Source organism: Centroberyx gerrardi, chromosome 19, assembly GCF_048128805.1.
Source record: "Centroberyx gerrardi isolate f3 chromosome 19, fCenGer3.hap1.cur.20231027, whole genome shotgun sequence".
NCBI lineage: Eukaryota > Metazoa > Chordata > Actinopteri > Beryciformes > Berycidae > Centroberyx > Centroberyx gerrardi.
Genome location: NC_136015.1, coordinates 6,368,656 through 6,388,771, shown reverse-complemented (window position 1 = coordinate 6,388,771; position 20,116 = coordinate 6,368,656). Strand labels below are relative to the sequence as shown.

The window sequence follows — 20,116 nt, the reverse complement described above, 5'->3', positions numbered from 1 at the left end:
AAAACACCTAGGGCCATGCATGGTTCTCAAGATGGGATCATTCCTGTCCTGCAAAAAAAAAAAAAAAAAAAAAAACCCTCCAGACTTCGTCAAGAGCTCGCTGGAAATCCGACGTTCCAGAGAGAGAGAGAGAGAGAGAGAGAGAGAGAGAGATTCGGGAACATTAGCGGAACGCCCCTGGCAAAAAACTGTGTTTCTCATGAATGTATGCATGTCCCTTCGTTTTTTCTCCAAAAAATAAAAGTGAAGTGATAATGTGAATTTTTTTTCTAATCCTCCTTAAAATTCCTCCTCCATCTTGCACACAAAAAAAAAAAAAAAAAAAGATGATATGAGAGACGAGAACCATCATGCATTGATTTGAGTGACTGTTTCAATAGCAACGGTGGGGGGTGAGGAGAAGGGGGGGGGGATGCGGCGGGGCTCAGAACTGGGAGGCTGAGCTGGGGTCGCACTGGAGTAGCCGGACGATGGAGGGGTCGCTTTTGGCACCTTTGATGAACTCCTCCAGAGACAGTTTGCCTGTAGGGACGGACAGAGGAAGACGGAGAGAGAGAGAGAGAGAGAGAGAGAGAGAGAATTAGGAAAAATGACCAGTATTTTGGAGAAGTAGGACAAGTGCATGAATCAGATTTTAAGTCTGAATATGAGACTAAATGACTTGTTAAGATGGTCATCACTGCAATCCCTTATTCCTCTCCTCCCCTCTCTCCCTCCGATCCCTCCATTTCCCCAATTTCCTCTCCCTCTCACCGTCGTTGTTGAGGTCCATTTGTCTGAAGATCTTATCCGTCCGCTTCTCCGGCGTGGATTCATCCTCTGGCATCTTCATCACGGACGACACCATCTTGTAGATGGCCTGCGAGACGGAGAGAGAGAAAGGGAGGGAGAGGGCGGGGGAGGCGGAGAGATAAGTGAATTGAAGCCAGCAGGGACCCGTGGAGGAGGACTCGACAGGGAGGAGCCGAAAACATCGAAGTTACCGTCGCTCTCAGGATGCCGATGAGCGCGCTTTTCTAAAGTTCATATGATTCACTGACATTTAAGAGCTGCTCCCTGGGCAGGCTTCTTCCGCAAATACGTTCCCATGCAGGGTTTGTACGGCCGTGGAAGTCAGCCACAGTGACAGAGCTGGAGTTGGCTGGCATGGTGTGTGTGTGTGTGTGTGTGTGTGTGGGGGTTACGAGCAGAGCTTACCGTATTGATCTTATACATCTTTATCTGTTGACCGATACGACCGGCTCCCGTCCCCCTGATAGCGTTAAATTAACCTCCGCAAGCGAACACAGAAGAGGCTGCGAGTATCAGCTGGCCTCGGGCGCAGATCTGCAATCAGCACGGCTAAATCCTCTCCATCGGGAGTACGGGATGCGAAACTGACCGTAGATCAGTGTCACAGCAGCGCCCGTGGAGGAAAAGGTAGCCGGCATAACACGAGCCCTCAGAGCTTTTCGATAAGTCATACCGGCTCTGAAACTATATCACTTGCACTATAAAAGCTAGAGTTCCTTTCTTCCTCCAAAAAAGGATGAATAGCTGGGTGAAGGGTCAAGTATTGTAAACACTCGAAAGAAAGATGGGAACTGAATACTGAAGGATGCTGAGGCAGGCTTTCTCATTTTCTGGCTGTTCCATTCTCGTTTATCGTTTGTTATTGATGAACAGCTCTCAGTTATGTGACACGATGAAACTGACTTTGCATCAATTAAATGAAATACAGACATTCATTTTATACTCTCTCCCTCTCTTTCTGCGTACAATAACACGATGGGCCCCTCCTCTCTCATCCAGTGGTGCGTAACCTCGATGAGCTTGAGGATAATCCCAATATTCTGCACACTCAGGGATAAACTCCGGTTAAATTTAACTCAATAATCCGTGAGAACCCAGAGGCGCATGCACAATGCATGCACACACACACACAGAGTCTACTGTGAGGTCCTCAGTCCAGCATCTCCACACATACAGAACACTATCTGTAGGCCTGTGAGTCCCTCCATTTATTTCCTTCAGCAGTGAAAGAATTACATGCAGCACTAATGTAGCAGTTAACATTCCTCATGCGAACTGTTGCCTGTGCCAATATTTGAGTCAGCACATTAAGCATGCCTATTAGCGTCGGTGCTAGCAGTGACTTTGCATACGAGTGCTTGAGCCTAAACGCACATACTTAAACGAATGTATAATGAAGTGAGCATTGATCATCTGTGCTCTGCTGGGAGAAAGATGCCCATTGGAGACTGGTTGAGAGGCATTCTCCTATTTGATTGGCCGGTCCAAATAATATTTATTGTAGTCGGCTTTTGGGAAATTTGAATGGCACAATGACAGTGGCTTGCAGCCAGGACAACAAGCCATATTTAACCTCGTGGTAATGCCAAATTGGACCGCTCAACTTCTCAGATCTGGTTTTAGATTTGCTTCCAAAAACAGACGTTAGGTCTGGCGACATGGAGGTTTGAGAAATTAACTCGGTCATCTATCCCCAGACATATGTCATGTTAAAAATCCCCATCTGAGTAACTGAAACCAAACGTTTGGAAAATCTAAAAATAGGCTTTTGCTTGTGACCTGGGCCTGTTTCACTGATAGGAACGGAAATTCAATCCGCCCCTAAAAAAACGTGCTGAGCCTGTTTCCAGACGGGAAAGTTTCCACTACTGCTCCAGCTTTGAGAAACCTTAACAACATATTTCCCTTCTCATTTTAAAGCAACAACCTCATTCAAAACACCTGAGGCCAGCTGATGAACAGCTTCTACAAAGAGAGCCTCCAACAGAAGCGCACTTCTCATCCTCCATCCTTTTCATTCCTCATTCCTGGCCGCTACCACTTTGTGACCGAGCGCTCCAGTCTACGAACAAAAACTCGACCCCTTTCCTCACCTGCACGATCTCCAGCATCTCATCGCGGCTGATGTAGCCGTTTCCGTCCAGGTCGTACATGCTGAAGGCCCACTTCAGCTTCTGCTCCAGCTTGCCCCGTGACGTCACGCTCAAGGCGATGATGAACTCCCGGAAGTCTATCGTCCCGTCGCCGTTGGTGTCGAACGTTCGGAAGACGTGCTCGGCGAACTTGGAGGCGTCGCCGTAGGGGAAGAAGTTGGCGTAGATCTTCTTGAACTCCTCCACGTTCAGGTTTCCGCTGGGACAGTCCTTCAGGAAGCCCTGAGAAAAGAAAGAGATGAGAGAAGACGCACAGAGAAATTATAGATAAGTCCTTTTTCAGTCTCTACAATCTCTAGAACCATATAATACATCTCTACGACTCTATTTTTACCTCGCCAGAAACTCTATTATAATTGACCTAAATAAAACCTTTTCAAAGCAACTCCGAACCATCAGGAACCGAAACCTTTCTCTGTGACAAAACTTCCTCCGGCCCATCTTGGTTTCAAGTAGAAACGCTTCATGTAATGTTTCATTCTGAATAGATCGAATAAGTACTTTTTGAAAGGGCGCTTAGTCTTGGGTACCAGATAGTTCTAAGCAGTCGCATGTGATAAAGCAGCAGCATTGTGCCAGAGAAAGAGAGAAAGAGGGAGGTGAAAGTCATGTGAGACCTGTCCCGTTTTCAACAGCGCTGAAGGACTTTCTTTTCTGAGGCAGCCAAGATAGAGGGAGCGAGGTGAGGAAGTCATTGTCCCCATTCGAAGGCCTGGAATTACTTTTTCATCATCCTATCAAAGATTGTTATGAGTCGGGGTGGAAAGTCGGCATAGCTCTGCCCCTAAAAAAAAACTTTTTCACTGCCAGTGTCCTTGACATTTGTTATGGGAGAGTGTTAAAACGTTCACTGTGGACTTAAAGCACTGATTTACAGCCAATAAATAGCCAACAAAGACACGCTGAATAAATTCTGAGACTCTGGGCACCTCAACACCCTGCGGAACCTTTTATGATGTCTGTAAACACATACAGGGTGTCTATAAACATTTGCATTTTATATGATGTCTGCAGTATCCATGAGTAAATGTGTTGAGAGCGGACACCATCATGATCATGTTAACCCGAGGCTTAACGAGCAGGTCAGGGAGGTGATGGTTTAACATCTACAGCTCTTATTCAGGACAGCTCACACAGCTGGTACATAGGTCTAATCCATGCATAAAGCCATATAGGCATTACACACACACACACACAAAGAAGATGAGATAATTCATCAGTTCGCTGTGGCACTTCATCACGCCGAGATTTGGTCCAGAAATCTCCTCGAGGCCGAAGAAACCTTCTGCTACGCCGTGACAAGCGTAGTCTCGCCACGGGATTAACAGACTGGGAGTGGATGGTGAGATAAACACGTCATATTTAAGATTGTTGTATCAGTGTTACAGATTAATGAGACACAAATGGGGCACAAATATCTTTTTTACAGCTGGTCCTGCAGATTCTTTTGAGTGTGTGTGTGAGAGAGAGATAAATAGAGAGATACAGAAAGAGAGGGTAGGAGGATTGTGCACTTAATAAAGTAATTTGTTACTTCCTGTTCGTTACATTAATAGTTACAATACTTTTTCGTTACACCCCCAAAATTGTGTTGATGTCCATTGTTCTTGTCATCCTTTTGCTTGATAAAATCAGTGATGTAGAGGTAAATAAAAAGGAAGGTAAACTATTATCATCAAGTGAATGACTACCCATATAAAAAAAATCAATTATATTATCTGTAGAGCATCAATTCATGCTTTTAATCGATAGACATATAACTTACATGAGTTTGATAACACTTATGATGTAGCCTACGCTATGAATTTACGTTATGAAGATTCATGTCAGTGTAAAAAGTTGAGGAAACTCTATTCCACGAATAAAAACGAGGATAAACTGCGTTTAGGTGGTTTTTACCCTCCATTACATCCTTGAATAAATTCAAAGTTCAAGTTGGGGAAATATTTTCACCTGGAGAAAGTAAACCGTCCCGCCATTTTTCATCCAAACTAGCTCCTCATCGTAACGTAGGCTAATATTAGGCTATTAGTGAAACTGAAATGGTCGTTACTGTGTGAAACATTACTGTAGTGCGCTACCACTCAACGCTGTACCTGAGTATAGAAATGCAGCCTGTGTGTGCAGTCAGTGTGTGTATCTGTACCTTGTACCACTCCTGCAGCTCGTGGTCGGAGAACTCGGTATTCTCCCTGAGGTCCTGCAGCATCTCCGGCCGCAGTTTGCTGTTCTGTTTCCCCATGGCAACGGGACAGGATGCTTGGTTTGCTCGACAACAGCAGCGACTACAACACCAGCCAGGCCGCTTTTCAAACCTGCCAATCAAAGATGAGGAAAACGGGAGGTCAGCAACCAATGATTAAACAGAGCGGCGGTCGGCATCCAATGACAAACAAGACAGAGGAAACAAGGGTCGGTCAGCAAACAGCGGCAGGTCACTAGAGTCACAAAGCAACAGATCAGAAATGTGACGGGTTAAACAAACCGCAGCTTACTGATGCAAAGGCTGTTATGTTATGAGATTTGATTCTTTATGAGTCACTTCTTTCGTTCATTTGATTCAGTTGGCCATTCAACTCGGGTGGGTTGGCGCCACGTGATTCGCGTCCACTCTATTTATACATTTGTGAATGATGTAATGTCTACGCAGTACCGCTAGAGGGCAGCCCACACTCATTAAAGTGGGCAACAGTGGCTTTCAAACAATGAGAACCGTGTAGACTCAATCAATGAGTCCCGTGCATGTAGCGTTGAGCACATCTATTTCTCCTTCATTACAAAAGTAGTTAATGCTATAAATAACTAAACTAAAACAAATGGGCTAGACCAAATAAAGCGAGTATGAATACAAAACAACACAAACGTGAAATAGGAAATATTAGACACATATGCCAGAGAGTTAATTTTTTTTTCTTAATCTGCATATGCTCCAGCTCTACAGTTGTATGTCAAAGAAACATTTTAGCAATTATGGTGAGTAAAACACAATAACTAAAACAAATAAATATAGAAGGTGTTTATTTCCCTAAATATACAAAGTGTATGATTAGGATACACACAGTGGTTTAGGATGTAGCCTTACTGACTCACTCACTGACTCACTCACTCATTCACTCACTCACTCACTCACTCATTCACTGACTCACTGACTCATTCACTCACTCACTCACTGACTCATCCACTCATTCACTCACTTGCTGACTCACTCACTCACTGACTCACTCATTCACTCACTCACTCACTCACTGACTCACTCATTCACTCACTCACTCATTCACTCACTCACTGACTCATCCACTCATTCACTCACTTGCTGACTCACTCACTCACTCACTCACTCATTCACTCACTCACTCACTGACTCACTCACTCATTCCCTCACTCACTGACTCATCCACTCACTCACTCATTCACTCACTCACTCAATCACTTGCTGACTCACTCGCTGACTTTTTGCACTTTTACAATTGGGAACATATCATTTTATTGGCCAGCTATAGGATAAAAATTGGAAACTTTGCATTTAAACATCTGGGTTTACAATGTTTTTTCTTTTTGCTCCCCTTTCATCTCATCTTTTTTTTTGGGCCTGTGCGCCGCTGTTTCTGCATGTCCAGCCAGCTACAATGGGCACAGAGTCAGTTTGTGCTATTTCAATCACTGAGCATGGAAAAGTAATATAAAGCCGTTTCCTACTTGAGGCTGACGATATGACAACATGACAGTCACACAGAGGTATTCTGCATTTTTAATGAAATCAAAGCAAGCCTTGTCACAGTACTCTGTCCTAGCCCGGTGACACGGGGCGTTACGCAACTCGCCGACTCTTTAAAGTGCAGCATGACATTCGGCCGTGTTCGCAAAACATTAAATAATCCCGAACGCACCCCCGTGACGTCAAGCGCTAGCCCACTGATCACATTTAGGGGTTTATCTGGCCAGCTGTGTGTTTGTGTGTCAAATCAGCTGTGTGGCGTGTCCAGAGCCCCTAATCTTCATCTCATCTGCACCGGCCTGACCAAAACATGGTTTCAGTGATTCATCTATGTAACGTAACCGTGTAGAGAAGCCCCGCGCTTCAGAAATGTATTACTGCCTCCTGGGCATCCAGCAGTTTAATGGGTTTAAGGAAACAAATTAATGGTCCTTATCAAACTGCTCTATAGGTGAAAGAGCATCGCATTTGTTTGTCCACTTTGCCACACTCTCCTTGTACCAGGCAGCTAATTAGCCTGTGTTCAATCACCAAATGGCTTGTTATTGTGTTTGTGTGTGTGTGAGCGCTGATATAAATTTCAGTATCACTGGAGCTTGAACATCTCTGATGAAACTTGGCCGACCTTTCTGACCTCCAGTCTCTCTTCAGACACGGTAGGTAATTAAACCAAGAATTGTGTGTGTGTATGCGTGCGTGAGAGAGAGAGAGAACAAGCATATTTGTGTTTGTGTGTGTGTGTGTGCCCCCAGCGAGTCCATAAGCTCGGCGGGTGTGAGTGGACATGCCTATGCGCATCTATTTTCATAGCTGCTTTAAAATCTATTTCCCCCTCCTGCTGTCAAGTCTCATTCCCCCAAACATTGCCGGCGGAATGGGCCGCCGGTCTTCTTCGCTGCCTAATGTACGCAGAAACAAAACCATTACAGTCAATCATCTCATTACCACGCTAATAAAATTAGACTAATATTAAGTCTCTCGTCCTTAAGGAATTAGAGTAAATGCTTGTACACTGACAGTAATGCCTACAGCCAATACCCAGGCTGAGGGGAGAACTGCGGCCATCATTTATGATTTCCTCCTTTCTGTTTGGAAACTGCTATGTGTTTAAAGGATTAGGAAACAATATAATGGCCCTCTTACCACCTGGTATGACAGTGCATCTTGTATCTAGACTGTGTGTAAATGTGATTTAGCTGGATTACATTTACACCTGTGGTTAAAATGCATCTCTGGTACACACACTGAAATCAGCTTGCTCTTTCCTTCACCAAAACACAGATTGCCGCACGTGTCACTTCCTCTCATATTATTCACGCTCTCTGAAATTGACAGTAAACATCTCACAGTCCATTTTTGACAAATATACTACAATCCGAGCTGCCTGCCACCTGTTTTTGAGCGCGTTTCCTTATTGGATCTGTGCGCGAAAGTTTACTTCTGTCTCTGCAGTGTCTATGTGTGGATTGGAGAGGCATTTCATCTGCACTTTTTCACCTGCATGAAGACAAATATAAGGGAATTTGCAGAAAAAACAACTGCGCTCTTTCACACCCTTTCATGCAAATCCCTTATTACCTCAAACCCCTGGAGACGGCATCACACACTTACGGTTTAAGAAAGGCGTCAAACCTTTCGGGAACTTGTTTAAAGATGGAGTCTCACAGTCATTCAAAGAACTTTCAAATATCTCTAACGTCATAGGGTGGGAAGAACTAGGAGTAAAGGGTAAGTGGGAAGAGGATCTCGGCTTTAATTATGAAAAAGCAGACTGGGAGGCTTCATGCATCAGTAGCCGGTACTTCTCTTTGAACGCTAGACGCAAACTGACACAGTGCAATCTGACTCACAGGGCTTCGGTACTCACAGCTCTGCCCAAGATGTAATATTGGAATAGGAACACATGTTTTGGTCCTGCTACTGCCTCAATACATTTTGGACTTCTGTATTTAAGGAGTGACCACACCTGCAGATCCAAGGCCGACTCTATAGGGTGAGGTATTAAACCTCCGTAGCTGCAAACTCACATTTACAAAAATTTCAAGCGCATCACCGTCCACTGGAAAGACGAACAGCCTCCTTCCACCACTAGATGGATTAATGAACTAGCAGTGTGCATTCCTAATGAAAGAATTATGTATAATCTGAGAAAAGAAAAAAAAAACCCAAGAGAATTTAAAAGGATTTGCAAAGGATTTATAGCTTTTATGGAGACAGATGCCATAGCAGATTAAACCAACCAAACTTTGGATGCCTGACTGAACAATGTATCCTGCTGCTGGTCATCTGGACCCTTGGAGAGCTAGAGATATCCGATCACCCAGTATATATGATATTGGCCCATGATTAGATAGGGGAATAGGTGAAGTGGGTCCGATACACAGTGTAAGGAGGGAGGAGACCTGGCAGTGGTGAGTTATCTCACTTCAGGAGGTAACTGAGTGGCGTCTGCAGCGCTGGAAGCAATAAGGGAAATCAGTAGGTCTAAACCTGTAATTTGCTTTTTAGTTGAGCAGGCAGAGAATGGACTGAGCGCACCCGCCGTGCCACCGCTGAGTGTTTGGAAAACACACACACACACACACACTTACTTTATAGTACCTGCAGTAATTAATAACAGCCACCCACTCTGTCCAATTGTCATTTGGCTAACACAGCCACAAAACAAACAGTGTGTGTGTGTGTGTGTGTGTGTGTGTGTATGCGTGTGTATCAGAAGCAAGGCTTGGAAGAGGGGATGAGATTTAATGGGAGAGATAAAGATTCTCTCTAGCCTCGTTACAACAATGCCTCCTCTGTTAGCGACTCTAATGGCTTTATGTTCTGTTGTAACAAAAATGATAACAGAGTATAACTGACATAATATATCTTGTACGCACTAATACTGCACAAAATCTGTAGAATATTGACAAAACTGAAAGAGAGAGCAACGCACAGACAGATCGAGCAACAGACCCTCTACCTTTTGTCATAAAAAAGGGATTGAGAGTTGAAATACTGTATGTTTTTCACTAATAATGCATGGTGGTTTCTCTTTATGTTTCCATCTCCAAATCTTGGAGTGCTTTGTTTAGAAAGATCCCACCCAGCTACAGGAGGCTTATGGGTGAAAGACAAAGTTTTATCCTAGAAGAAAGTACTTTATTGCATCATTTCGTAAGAAAATGACTGCCCCCATGTGACTTTTGGGGATAAATTATGGTTTGCTTGAAATCTTGCCGTGTCAAACGTAACCAAACCAATGCAGAAACACAACAAAATGACAATTCATCCCCTTATATTTGGACCAAAGCAATTGAACTATGTAATGTCACAAATCTTGACTAGCACCAGGTGCATTAGCCGTGCACAAATAATGCCAAATCAGGAAAAGATATCTGAAAAAGATAGTCATGATGTGATGGTCCTTTCAGTAAATGTATTAGTTAAAGTGAATGATCTTTTCTGCACCAAACACATTGGTTTTAGCATTGTTCGGTATAGCCAGCAGGCTAATTTGGCAAAGCAATGTAGATGTGAACTGCTAGCCATTACTAAAGCTAGCTGCTAGTCAACATTAGGACAATAAAGTATCTATCTATCTATCTATCTATCTATCTAACTATTAGCTAGTGAGCTAATCATTTACAATATGACAGTGATGGTTAGCTAACAAGATAGCCTACTATGGCTAGCTAGCTAACAAGCGATTATCAAAACATAAAATCCATGTTTCAGTGATTAAATGATCACTTTGCAGTCAAAATCAGCACAGAAATTAACCATGGCTAATCAATTCTGTTGAGACAGCCAAGTAGTACATTTAGAAACACAATCAGCCATCGTTTATTGAAGCAAGAACTGAGGACTTCCAAGAGGACACGTTACATCACCTGAAAGCTCCTCTATAGGTTTGAAAACGTCCTAGGAGACCAAATCAGAGACTGACAAAGACAGAGTGATTCTAAACCGACAGGCGGGCTGCCGGTTCACTCTACCGGCTGCGACCACACAACAAAACCCATTCTAACAGGATGACCTTTCCGATGCACTCACCGCTCTCTCCCTCCGTTTCCCCCCTCTTTTTTTTCTTCTTCACCCAGGCCGTGACCTGTGAACGCTCACTCCAAGCCTCTCTCTTGGTCCGAGAGACATTAAATAGGAAAAATGCCATGTTTCTGTCCCCGGCCAAACACAGTAGTTTTAATCCCCCTCCAGCCCCCAAAACCCCGAGTTCCAATCCCTTCGTTCTATCCCTCCATCGCTCATCCCTCCATCCTGAGGCATAAAACACTAATCCGTCTCTCCAGTCCAAGTGCCCAGTGCTTGTTGGTTGCCGTCCAGCTCTGTCGTAAGTCTGCACACACACATCCTGCACACACACACACACACACATACATTGCCCCTTCAACATCTGTTCTAGAGCCCCTAAGTGGGTCACCAACATCTGGGCTGATGATCCTCGCATGGCGGAGGAACAGAAAGAGAGACAGACAGAGAGAGAGAGAGAGACACACACAGAGAGAGAGAAGCAGAGACGGAGACAGACGAGTGATGCAAGATGAAAGCCAGGATCGGTATAGAGAGAGAGAGAGAGAGTGGAGGTGACAAAGAGGCAGAGGGCGAGAAAGTGAGATCGAAGGAGGAGAGGAACTGGCAGAGAAAAAGACAGAGTGTAGTGAAGTGATAGAGGGAGGAGAGGAGATAGACGACAAGCTCTTATATGGAGTTCGGACTATATCTACATGGAGAAGATGCTAAGATGTTAGGATTCAACCTTATGTGGGTCTTTGAGTGGGAAAAGCCTCTGAAACAGCATTGAGACCATCATGGGACACTAAAACTCTCCATTGAAAGCCAGACTAATTAAATTCTTTAGCAGTTCCTTAAGGCCGGGTGAGGCAGGTTTTATAAACTGTCGAGTAAAATCCTCCCACATTGCACTGGAATGATTTCTCCGGTCAGCCATCTATTATAAGAATAATAAGAACGTATTGACTCGCTGTGGTCAGGGATCAACCTCCATCATATCAGAGGTGGAGGACACTGACTGGCTGATATCTGATTTTCAATAAAAGGTCTGATAGGAGATAGAGAGAGAGAGGAGATTGAGATGGAGAGAGGGAAATAGGAAGAGAGACATTGGACTGTAAGAAAGAGAGAGAAAGTCAGAGAGAGAGAGAGATTCAGAGAGACAGAGACAAATCCAGAGTCCAATTCAGCATTTCAGAGAGAGAGAGGGAGCCAGTCTTTTTCTTGACTGTTTAATGTGCTTATAAGAAGAGAAAATGCCTCCTTCATCTCGCCTGCCAACGGCTCATTAGGGGAGGGAGAGAGCGATGGAGAGAGAGAGAAGAAGAAGAAGCGAGAGGATTGGAGAGAAGGGAAGATGGACAAAGAGTGTGTGAGTGTGTGCGGGGTGTGGGGGGGTGTTGAGTTGGTGCCATGTGAAAAAGCGACAGATCAAAAAGATGACAGGCACCATTGATTCTTCCTTTTTTTTCTCGCTTCACTCGAGTGTTTTTGTCCTCCGATCTCCCGTCGCTTCTGAAAGAGCAGCAATCTGAGAGGCCACCTGAGACGCCGGACAGCTTACACCTTTCATCCATAATTCTTTTCTTCCTTTCTTTCTCTCCATCCCCCCCCCCCCCCCCCCCCCACCACCACCCCCCACCCCCACCACCACCCCCCACCCCCCCCCCCCCTCCTCCTCCTCCTCTTTGTATTTTTATCCCTCTCGCAATTTTCCTGCAATTTTCCCGCAATTTCTGCTCAACGATTAGCTTTTCCCTTTCTTGCGACTTCCGTTTCTGGTGACCTGTCGCTTTCTCCCTGTCAAATCCCATTTCTGAATTGTCTGCCTTCTCTCTCTCTCTCCCTCTCTCTCTCTCAGATTGTTCTCTCTGGAGTCTTGTAGTTTTCTTCTCTTGTATCTAATGGAAAAAAAAGAGGAGTTGGAGAGCGACACCGGGATCACTTATTGTGTTGAATGCATTACTCACTGCTAGAAGTTCATTCATTTCAAATGAGGGAATCTGTTACGGCTGCATCATTCGGTTACAGATGCATGTTGTGATGAAGGTGTTGCATGCGTTGGATTTATCCCGCATAGGTGTTGATAACACAAGCAGAAATGAAAACAAATGACGTTCGGCTTGTTTTATGCGGCCTCTCAGAGGAATTTTTGTGATGAAAACATTTTTGTCAAGAGATGCAATGAAAGTTCATGTTGCAGTGCTACAATTGATAACTCTGTCTAATCAGTTTTATCTCAATACCTTTTTAACCATCAATATATATCATTGTCAAATTAATTGTAATGCCTTGGAATAATTGCTGTAAACAAATGAGACCATGATGGAGATGAAGTGGTGTTGTTAGTGCTAGTGTTACTCAAAAATAAGACCACATTTCCCATAAACCCTTTTGTGCCGTAAAGCAATACAGCAAATTTCCCGCCAAAACTAACCCATTGGCACACAATGTAAAATGCAGTGTAGAGGCCGGTAGAGGCTGCCAATCTTCTTGGTGACGGTCTCATTTGTTTATGGTGATTATCCTAATGTCTCAAAATGAATGTGGTAATGATTTACTAATGTTAAAATATACGTATATAGCGCCTTTAACTGTATAGCAACTTTAACTGTGATCCCGGTGTAAGAGACAACGGAAAGCGCAGGCAGAGGACAGAAGGAAGGATTGATGAAGGGATAGACAACACAGTGGAAGAGGAGGGAGACAGAGAGAGAGTCATCGGAGGAAACGAAGATAATGGAGTGGTTAAAAATAAGAATGAGGCCTGGTCCTTGGTGTGGCGCTCTGTTCTGCTGCAGTGAGAGAATTTTCAGAGCATGTCCAGATCTCGGTAATAGCTCTCTGTCAAGCCCGGGAACACACGTGTACTCTCTTTCTCTCTCTCTCTCTCTCTCACACACACACACATACACACATACACAAAACTGTAAGGTAGTGAGGCCTCTTCTATCTCTGCTTCCATCAAAGTTCAAAATATCAACTACTGTATAAAGACTTTAAGCCTTTGGTGATTTGGCAAAGAACTGAATGCAAGAAGGAAAAAGGAGAATGTGATAAAGCAACATTATAAGGTCACATAAGTGCAGAAGGCAAAGGCTTACAGTAAAAGGCTTATGGTATTCACTTTAGAGGGAGAGGATGAGAAACAGACAGAAAAAAACAGACAGACAGACAGAGAGGGAGAGAGATGTCTTTTTTTGATGGAAGACATGGAGAAATAATACTATTAATGGGCGGGGGAAATGAGATTCAGGAGATTATCAAAATCAAATTGAGAGAATTGCAAAAGGATTTACTCTTTTATGTGTGTTTGAATATGTATCCTCCACTTATGACCATATTGAATATTGGATAACAGCACAAATTCCATGCCCACGCCTCCACATAGAGACACACATAGACACAGACACAGAGAGCAACACATGTACATCTTCAAACAAGTCATTTGATCTCATATTCAGTCTTTACTTATTACATTATTTCATTATACTACAAATTACATTATGTCCACTTGTTTCTAATGCAGTTTCACTTGTTCAAGGAGCAAGAAGAGTCTTGATACTCAGAGTCTGAGTATCTTGAAACAAGGCAGAATAGAGTAGATCACTCAAAAAAATAACACTTGAGTCAAGAAAATTCTGGAAACAAGTAGATTTGCATTGGAAATAAGTGAAACTATCCCACTCCACTGGCATATTTCGTCACTTGTTTTAAGAAAAATAAAGATTTTAGGACTCAATCCCAGATTAACTGACTTGCACTAGGCAAGATTCCTGTCCCATTCACCCTAATTGAGACACCATAGATTTGTCCTATTTGCCCAAATGAAATGCTGGTGTCTGGTTACTGGCGGGGTATCTTCTCCACGCACAAGAAGTGATGAATACAAACTGTCTCCTAAACAGCAGTGCTTGAGCGCTGTATTTGTATGTTACTTCTTGCTGCCATCTGGGGCCGCAAATGTGCAAAATTGCCTTGTGGATCTTTAAGAATGAACTTCTTCCTGGCACAACAGGGCCACAGTGGTGGACCTCTTTTCAGGAACCCAGACCTCCATTTAAGAGGAGACTGCCCTCGTTTTTAACATGTCCATTGGAGGGCAATGTTATTTCCATCTGGGCCACAAAGACAGGGAATAACTTCCCCCCGTCCAGAAGGAACGGTCCCGCGTACGCCCCGCCCCATCCCGAGGACTTCAAACGAACCAACCTGAGTGCCAAGTGCCGACAAATATTCATCTCGCTCCGTAGCTGCCTGGGTCCCGCGCAACGAAAAGACAGATCAATTCGGTGCATATTAAATCTGGGACTATTTAAGGGCCAGTGACTCATGCAGGTAAAGCTATTCCCCCATGCATCACCGTGGAGTATAAGGCGGTTAGTGATAATAGCTTTCTTGGCACTGGACAGTGATTTCATTTCCCAGAGACAGAGACACCGTCATGCCCGATCAACACGGAGCCATTTTTTCTTCCTTGGCCGAGTGGTAAAGTGATGGTCGGAGTACATCTAGAGACATCATAAGCCCCAGGTCACGTCTCAGGAAGCACAGAACAGCATCCAAAGCGTACAAACTGCCTTCCGAACGACTGTGTCTTTGTCTAATGATGTCCTCCACCACAAAACCCTCTTTAATCAGAAGACACATGAACGCACGCACAAACACATTTCTTCTCTATTCTTTCCGCACGGGGTAAAGATAGTCGATACTCGGAAATTCCACGAAGAAAAAAGAGCACATTTGCTTTGAAATTCTTCCTCAGGAACTTGTAGAAAGCCTCCTCACAGCCATACCTTATGAAATATTTACACAGGGAAGCTCGTCTTCACAGTTGGAATAGAAAATCCTCCGTGTAGCCAGCAAGCGTTTATTAACCAGTTCAGTTTCACAGCTGCCATCCCATTGCTCCTTCTCTCTACATGTATGAGCCATAATTGTATTTATATGCTAATTCATACCGGACATTTGCATGGAACACATGCAAATGCACACCAATGAATTTGCATACAAATTAAATATGTCCTTTTTAATACCAAGTCAACGGCAGAAGCAATACGCATCCAAGTCTCACTTTTGTTTATTGCACTTACAATAGTGGCTACACAATTTGAACACATTTTCATGGGCACTTAGGAGTTGGACAGAGTGACTAAGCATGAACACACACACACACATACAGAGAGAGAGAGTGCACGCAATCTTACACATGCGCTTTCCCTTTTAACACCGGCAATTTCATGCGTTCTAATGAGTGAAGTGCATAGTAATAGAGCGAGGATGGCATTCAGAAAGAAAAGTGAGTGTCACGGTGGCAGCTGTAGTGATTTCATCCTTATTCCTTTCTTCATCTAGGTTAATGGCTAAGACACTCAGCGGCTTAATGTGTTAATGCGTGGTGGATGGAGGCGGGCAGGCGACCATTTGGGTCCGCTCCTCTGAACACTCTGTTTTGGAGTCGTTACAGAGAGACAGACTTGTGTTCTCCAACATACGGCTGAGGTCAGCGCTACATCTGTCCGCGCATTTACAGCAGGGGGATGATGTACTCGCCTCCCATACTACTGCGGCGCGCCATGTGTGTGTGTGTGGGACGGGCCAGGTTTGGGGAGACAGGCACGCCGAATGCCTGGACAGTTGGTGCATCAAAGAGAGTCAACCTATTCCATTTGTTGATTACACAATACACTGATAGGGGACATGGATGCGTAGTGCATTGCATAATGTGGATGAAGGGGGTCTTTGCCTGAGGAGTGGGAAGGAGTGAGAAAAGTAATAGGAAGAAGAGAAAGAGAAAGGAATGAGAGAGGATAACAGAGGAGAGCAGCTTAGAAAAAAAGGAAAGGAAGGATTAAACAAAACAAGAGGAACACTGTGATGGATAATTAATGCCACTTTACTTCTCTTCCTCCCTCCCTGCATGCCCTCCCTCCGTCGGTTTTTGTCTCAGTATCTGCTCTCTGCAGCGCGGTGACCTTTAGCGAGTGTGTAATTCTAGCACTGGGGCCTGAGCATAATAATATATGAAAATCCATAGCGTCTGCTCCATACCGAGCGCGCCGAAAGACAGAAGGCCGGGCTGCTGACAAGCCAAATCACAGCCCTCCACCCAGACGGCCTATTATATCAGCAGCAGTCTGCCAGAGAGCGCTCCCAGGGGGGAAGATGCAGCCACAAGTTAGCTCCTCTCCCTCCCGGAGACAACTTGACCTCAGCCGCTGAGCTAGTCACAGTTCAAGAGCCAGATTCCAATTCTTCCAGAGCAACATCCTTTTTTATAGAGGCAATTTCAGACATCTCTACTGTTATCGCCTTCAGGTTAATCCTACCCATTGTCAGGAAGCTATGACAGGCCGGACACACTCTTCTGCACCTCGCACTAACTTAACATCCATTCAGGCGAAACTATGAGCTAAGAGATCAGGAGGCTTGTTAGGTCTGACTGAAGACTAGGGCTATGTATTGAAAAACAGCACCTATCACTATCACACTTACCAGTATTGATTCTAAGGCATCAAAGCAGCACCAAAAGGTATTCTCAAAATCTTGTAGTTTTTCTCTGTTGATGGAAATTTGTACTGAGGAGATCAACTGTGGTCAGGTTCTATTTAGAAAAGCAGATAACATGCACAAATGTTGCACAAAAAATAATTTACTCTATCGCATAATGAAATGTGCTTTCATTCAACAAAGAAAGGTATTTGAAAAGGCACCACTGTACAATACTCACATTGAAGAGTACAATACTCCCACTGCAGACACTCTGAAGCATCTCTTTCATAACAACCCACCCATGATCTGACCTCTAATGTAAGTTAATTTAGTCCCATGCCAAGATCCATGCTACGGTATAGCAACTGTATAGTTGGCAGATAATCCTGTGGATGAACTAAGGATTATAGGCAAATTATTAGACCACTTCTCACCAATGACATGCACGCATGGATGCTGGCATGCACAAATGCATACATTGAGTATCACAGTAAATGGAGAATACTGCCATTGTTATTGTGCCGCATTTGTGAGGTTTAATAACCCCTGATAAGAGCCCAGAAGCTCACAGATCACAATAGTTTTTACATTTCTTTTCATAAGAGAGTCACAAGGGACACTTATGGCTGGTTTCACAGAAATGCATTACGCCTATTCCTAGACCCAAATGATTTTCCAATGGAGATCTCCATTGAAAATAGAATTGACTCTGCGTCTGTGAAACTGACCCCTAAATCTATAGCATCCACAGATTCCCCCCAGGGGTTAGAAGCGTAGCTATTCCTGCCGCTGAGGTGAAGGAGAATCCAGATCTAGTTCTATCCTTAGCTGCAATCGATCTGCTGACACACAACACCCGTCTTCCCTATCCTCTCATTTAGTTTCTCCTTTTTCTCTTCCTCCCTGCTCCATCTTGCTCCCTTCCCCTCTAAACCGTCTCCGGTGTCGGTTTGTCGTTTTTAACAGCCGTTGATCTTTGCTAAATGCCATGGGCCTTGTGCGCTGCTGCCTGAGCTCCCCTGGTATCGCTGCTCTAGATCTCTCCGTCCTGCTCCTGCCAACGCAAACTGGCAACAGGACCGCAAACCCCCCCCCCCCCCGGCCCCCTGGCCCCTCTCCTCGTTACTAAACTACCCAAAAGTGCGTTCGGGTCCTCCCGTCGTGTTGTGCTGCGGATTGAGGAGCCGTGTCATGGTGTCCTGGTTTGGCTGCTTGGCCCATCTGCTTGGAAAAGAAATGGAAGGAGGAGTAATCGAGGCTGAGAGCGGTCAGTCTCTAACCCCTGAACACCTACTGACACATTAGCACTCTGGTTTAATGAGATCAAACACACTCTGCAGCATCATTGCCAGGTGCTAGTCGACAGCCCAATTCGCTCTACCGCAATCATTACGTTTGTGTATAAGTAGAGGCAGGAAAAGTCCTTGCAATTAACATTAGCTTGGTAAATGATGTGGAAGTGGCATAATGGGATAATGCTATGAAAATATAGCTGATGTAATAAATATCGACCTTGTTTATCCAAACAAGAGTGGAAGGTTGTTCAAGAGAGCAAATTGTTTGGATGATTGAAATGTAGTGACATTCTGGACTGAGGTGTTCTGTTATTACATACAACTTATTGAGCTAATAAAGCTAGTAATGTGGATCATGCATTCACGTATGTTTTGAAATGCCGTATCGACTCCAATTGGCATGACGTGCTTGCATGTATCCGTGAGGAAATGTTTTTGTCCTCATGTCCATTCAGCTTGGAGGTCTGGGGTTTGGCTTGGTTGTAGGTCCAGTGTAAAACGATACTGTAAGGGCAAGTTAAACAAGATACTGAATCAAACCTCTCTCCTTTCAAGTTGCCTACAGTATCGAGTTGTCTGGGAAGTGAATTGTGCCACGTGCACCGAGCGAGAGCCAAAAGGGTTAGTTGTGGCGCTGCTTTCCGAGCTCTCTGAGGGGTCTAAAAAAAGGGACATTCCTTACTGCGAGAGGCCTCCAGGGTGAAGGGCTTTCGAGGCACCGGAGTGTATTTTAGCTCACGTCCCAGAGCATCACGCCGTACCGGCGCAGCGGCAAGAGTCCACAAGACACACTCGCGGCCACGTGCTCGGTTCACACACACCCGCCCATCTGCACACACACACTGCAGGGACACACTTCCCCCGATGAAGATGGTAATTATTCTCCCAGCATCGACTTCCTTCCTTTGTTGCTGGGGGCGACTGCTCAGCTATTCAGGTCAAGGAGAACTGTTCTGGCGCTGAGAAAAGGGGTGTAAAAAAAAAAAAAGATAGACAACTATGGGTGTCAGTTGGGTCGGGTAAGGTGTGGCACTTACTTTAGCCTAAGTGAGTCCAAATTTGAGAGTGCAGTTTTGATCATTATAATGGAGAGGAAAGATTAAGCCGAAATTGCCAGAAATCTATTTGGAAATCATATCTTTAAAAAAATCACATCAGGGGGAGCAGTCAGGAGCAATGTTCCCTCTAAGCTGATAGTTTGGTGACGCAGGTATAATATTTCATCACACTGACGCAATAATAATATCTCGTCAGTCATCAGTCATGGCTCCACTTTGCCTCCAGAAATTCAGTCAATATAAGTGGATTTTGAAGTTTTTGTGCCAAATGATATTAGATGCGGGGACTTTGCCATAGCTTAGGGTTTAGTGAATTGACGCTGGGCAGCAATCAGAGTTTTGGGGGGTGGGGGTGGGGGGGCAGTGGGGGAGTGGACAGCGACAAGCCAAGCAAGAGGGAAGAAAACCTGAAAATGGAAAAAGATGACGGAGGGAGGACAAGATGGGAGGAAGAGAGTGATGCCACGGGAGAGATAACAGAGGAGAAAGAGGTCTGTGGAAGGAGGAGGAGAGGCGGGGGTGTGAAGGGCAGATGGGAAAGGCGGGGACGGAGGGGGCGGCGGCGGCGGCGGCGGTGGGCGGGCATCAGTCTTTTCCAGC

At 44.6% G+C, this 20,116-nt stretch overlaps 1 protein-coding gene across 2 annotated transcripts; it reads right to left on the bottom strand.

The window, feature by feature from the left end:
• Positions 1–413: 413 nt before the first annotated feature.
• LOC139922751 (hippocalcin-like protein 1) lies at positions 414–5,187 on the bottom strand. Of its 2 annotated transcripts, none has more exons than XM_071913353.2 (4): positions 5,092–5,187; positions 2,886–3,167; positions 754–859; positions 414–522 (listed from the first exon to the last, which is right to left on the bottom strand). In XM_071913353.2, the coding sequence occupies exons 1-4, from the start codon at positions 5,185–5,187 to the stop codon at positions 425–427; spliced, it is 582 nt and encodes a 193-aa protein (XP_071769454.1). In that variant the 3' UTR covers positions 414–424. The 2 variants fall into 2 exon arrangements, with proteins under 2 accessions (XP_071769454.1, XP_071769455.1); XM_071913354.2 differs by having other exon boundaries at positions 754–861; positions 3,104–3,167.
• Positions 5,188–20,116: the final 14,929 nt, after the last annotated feature.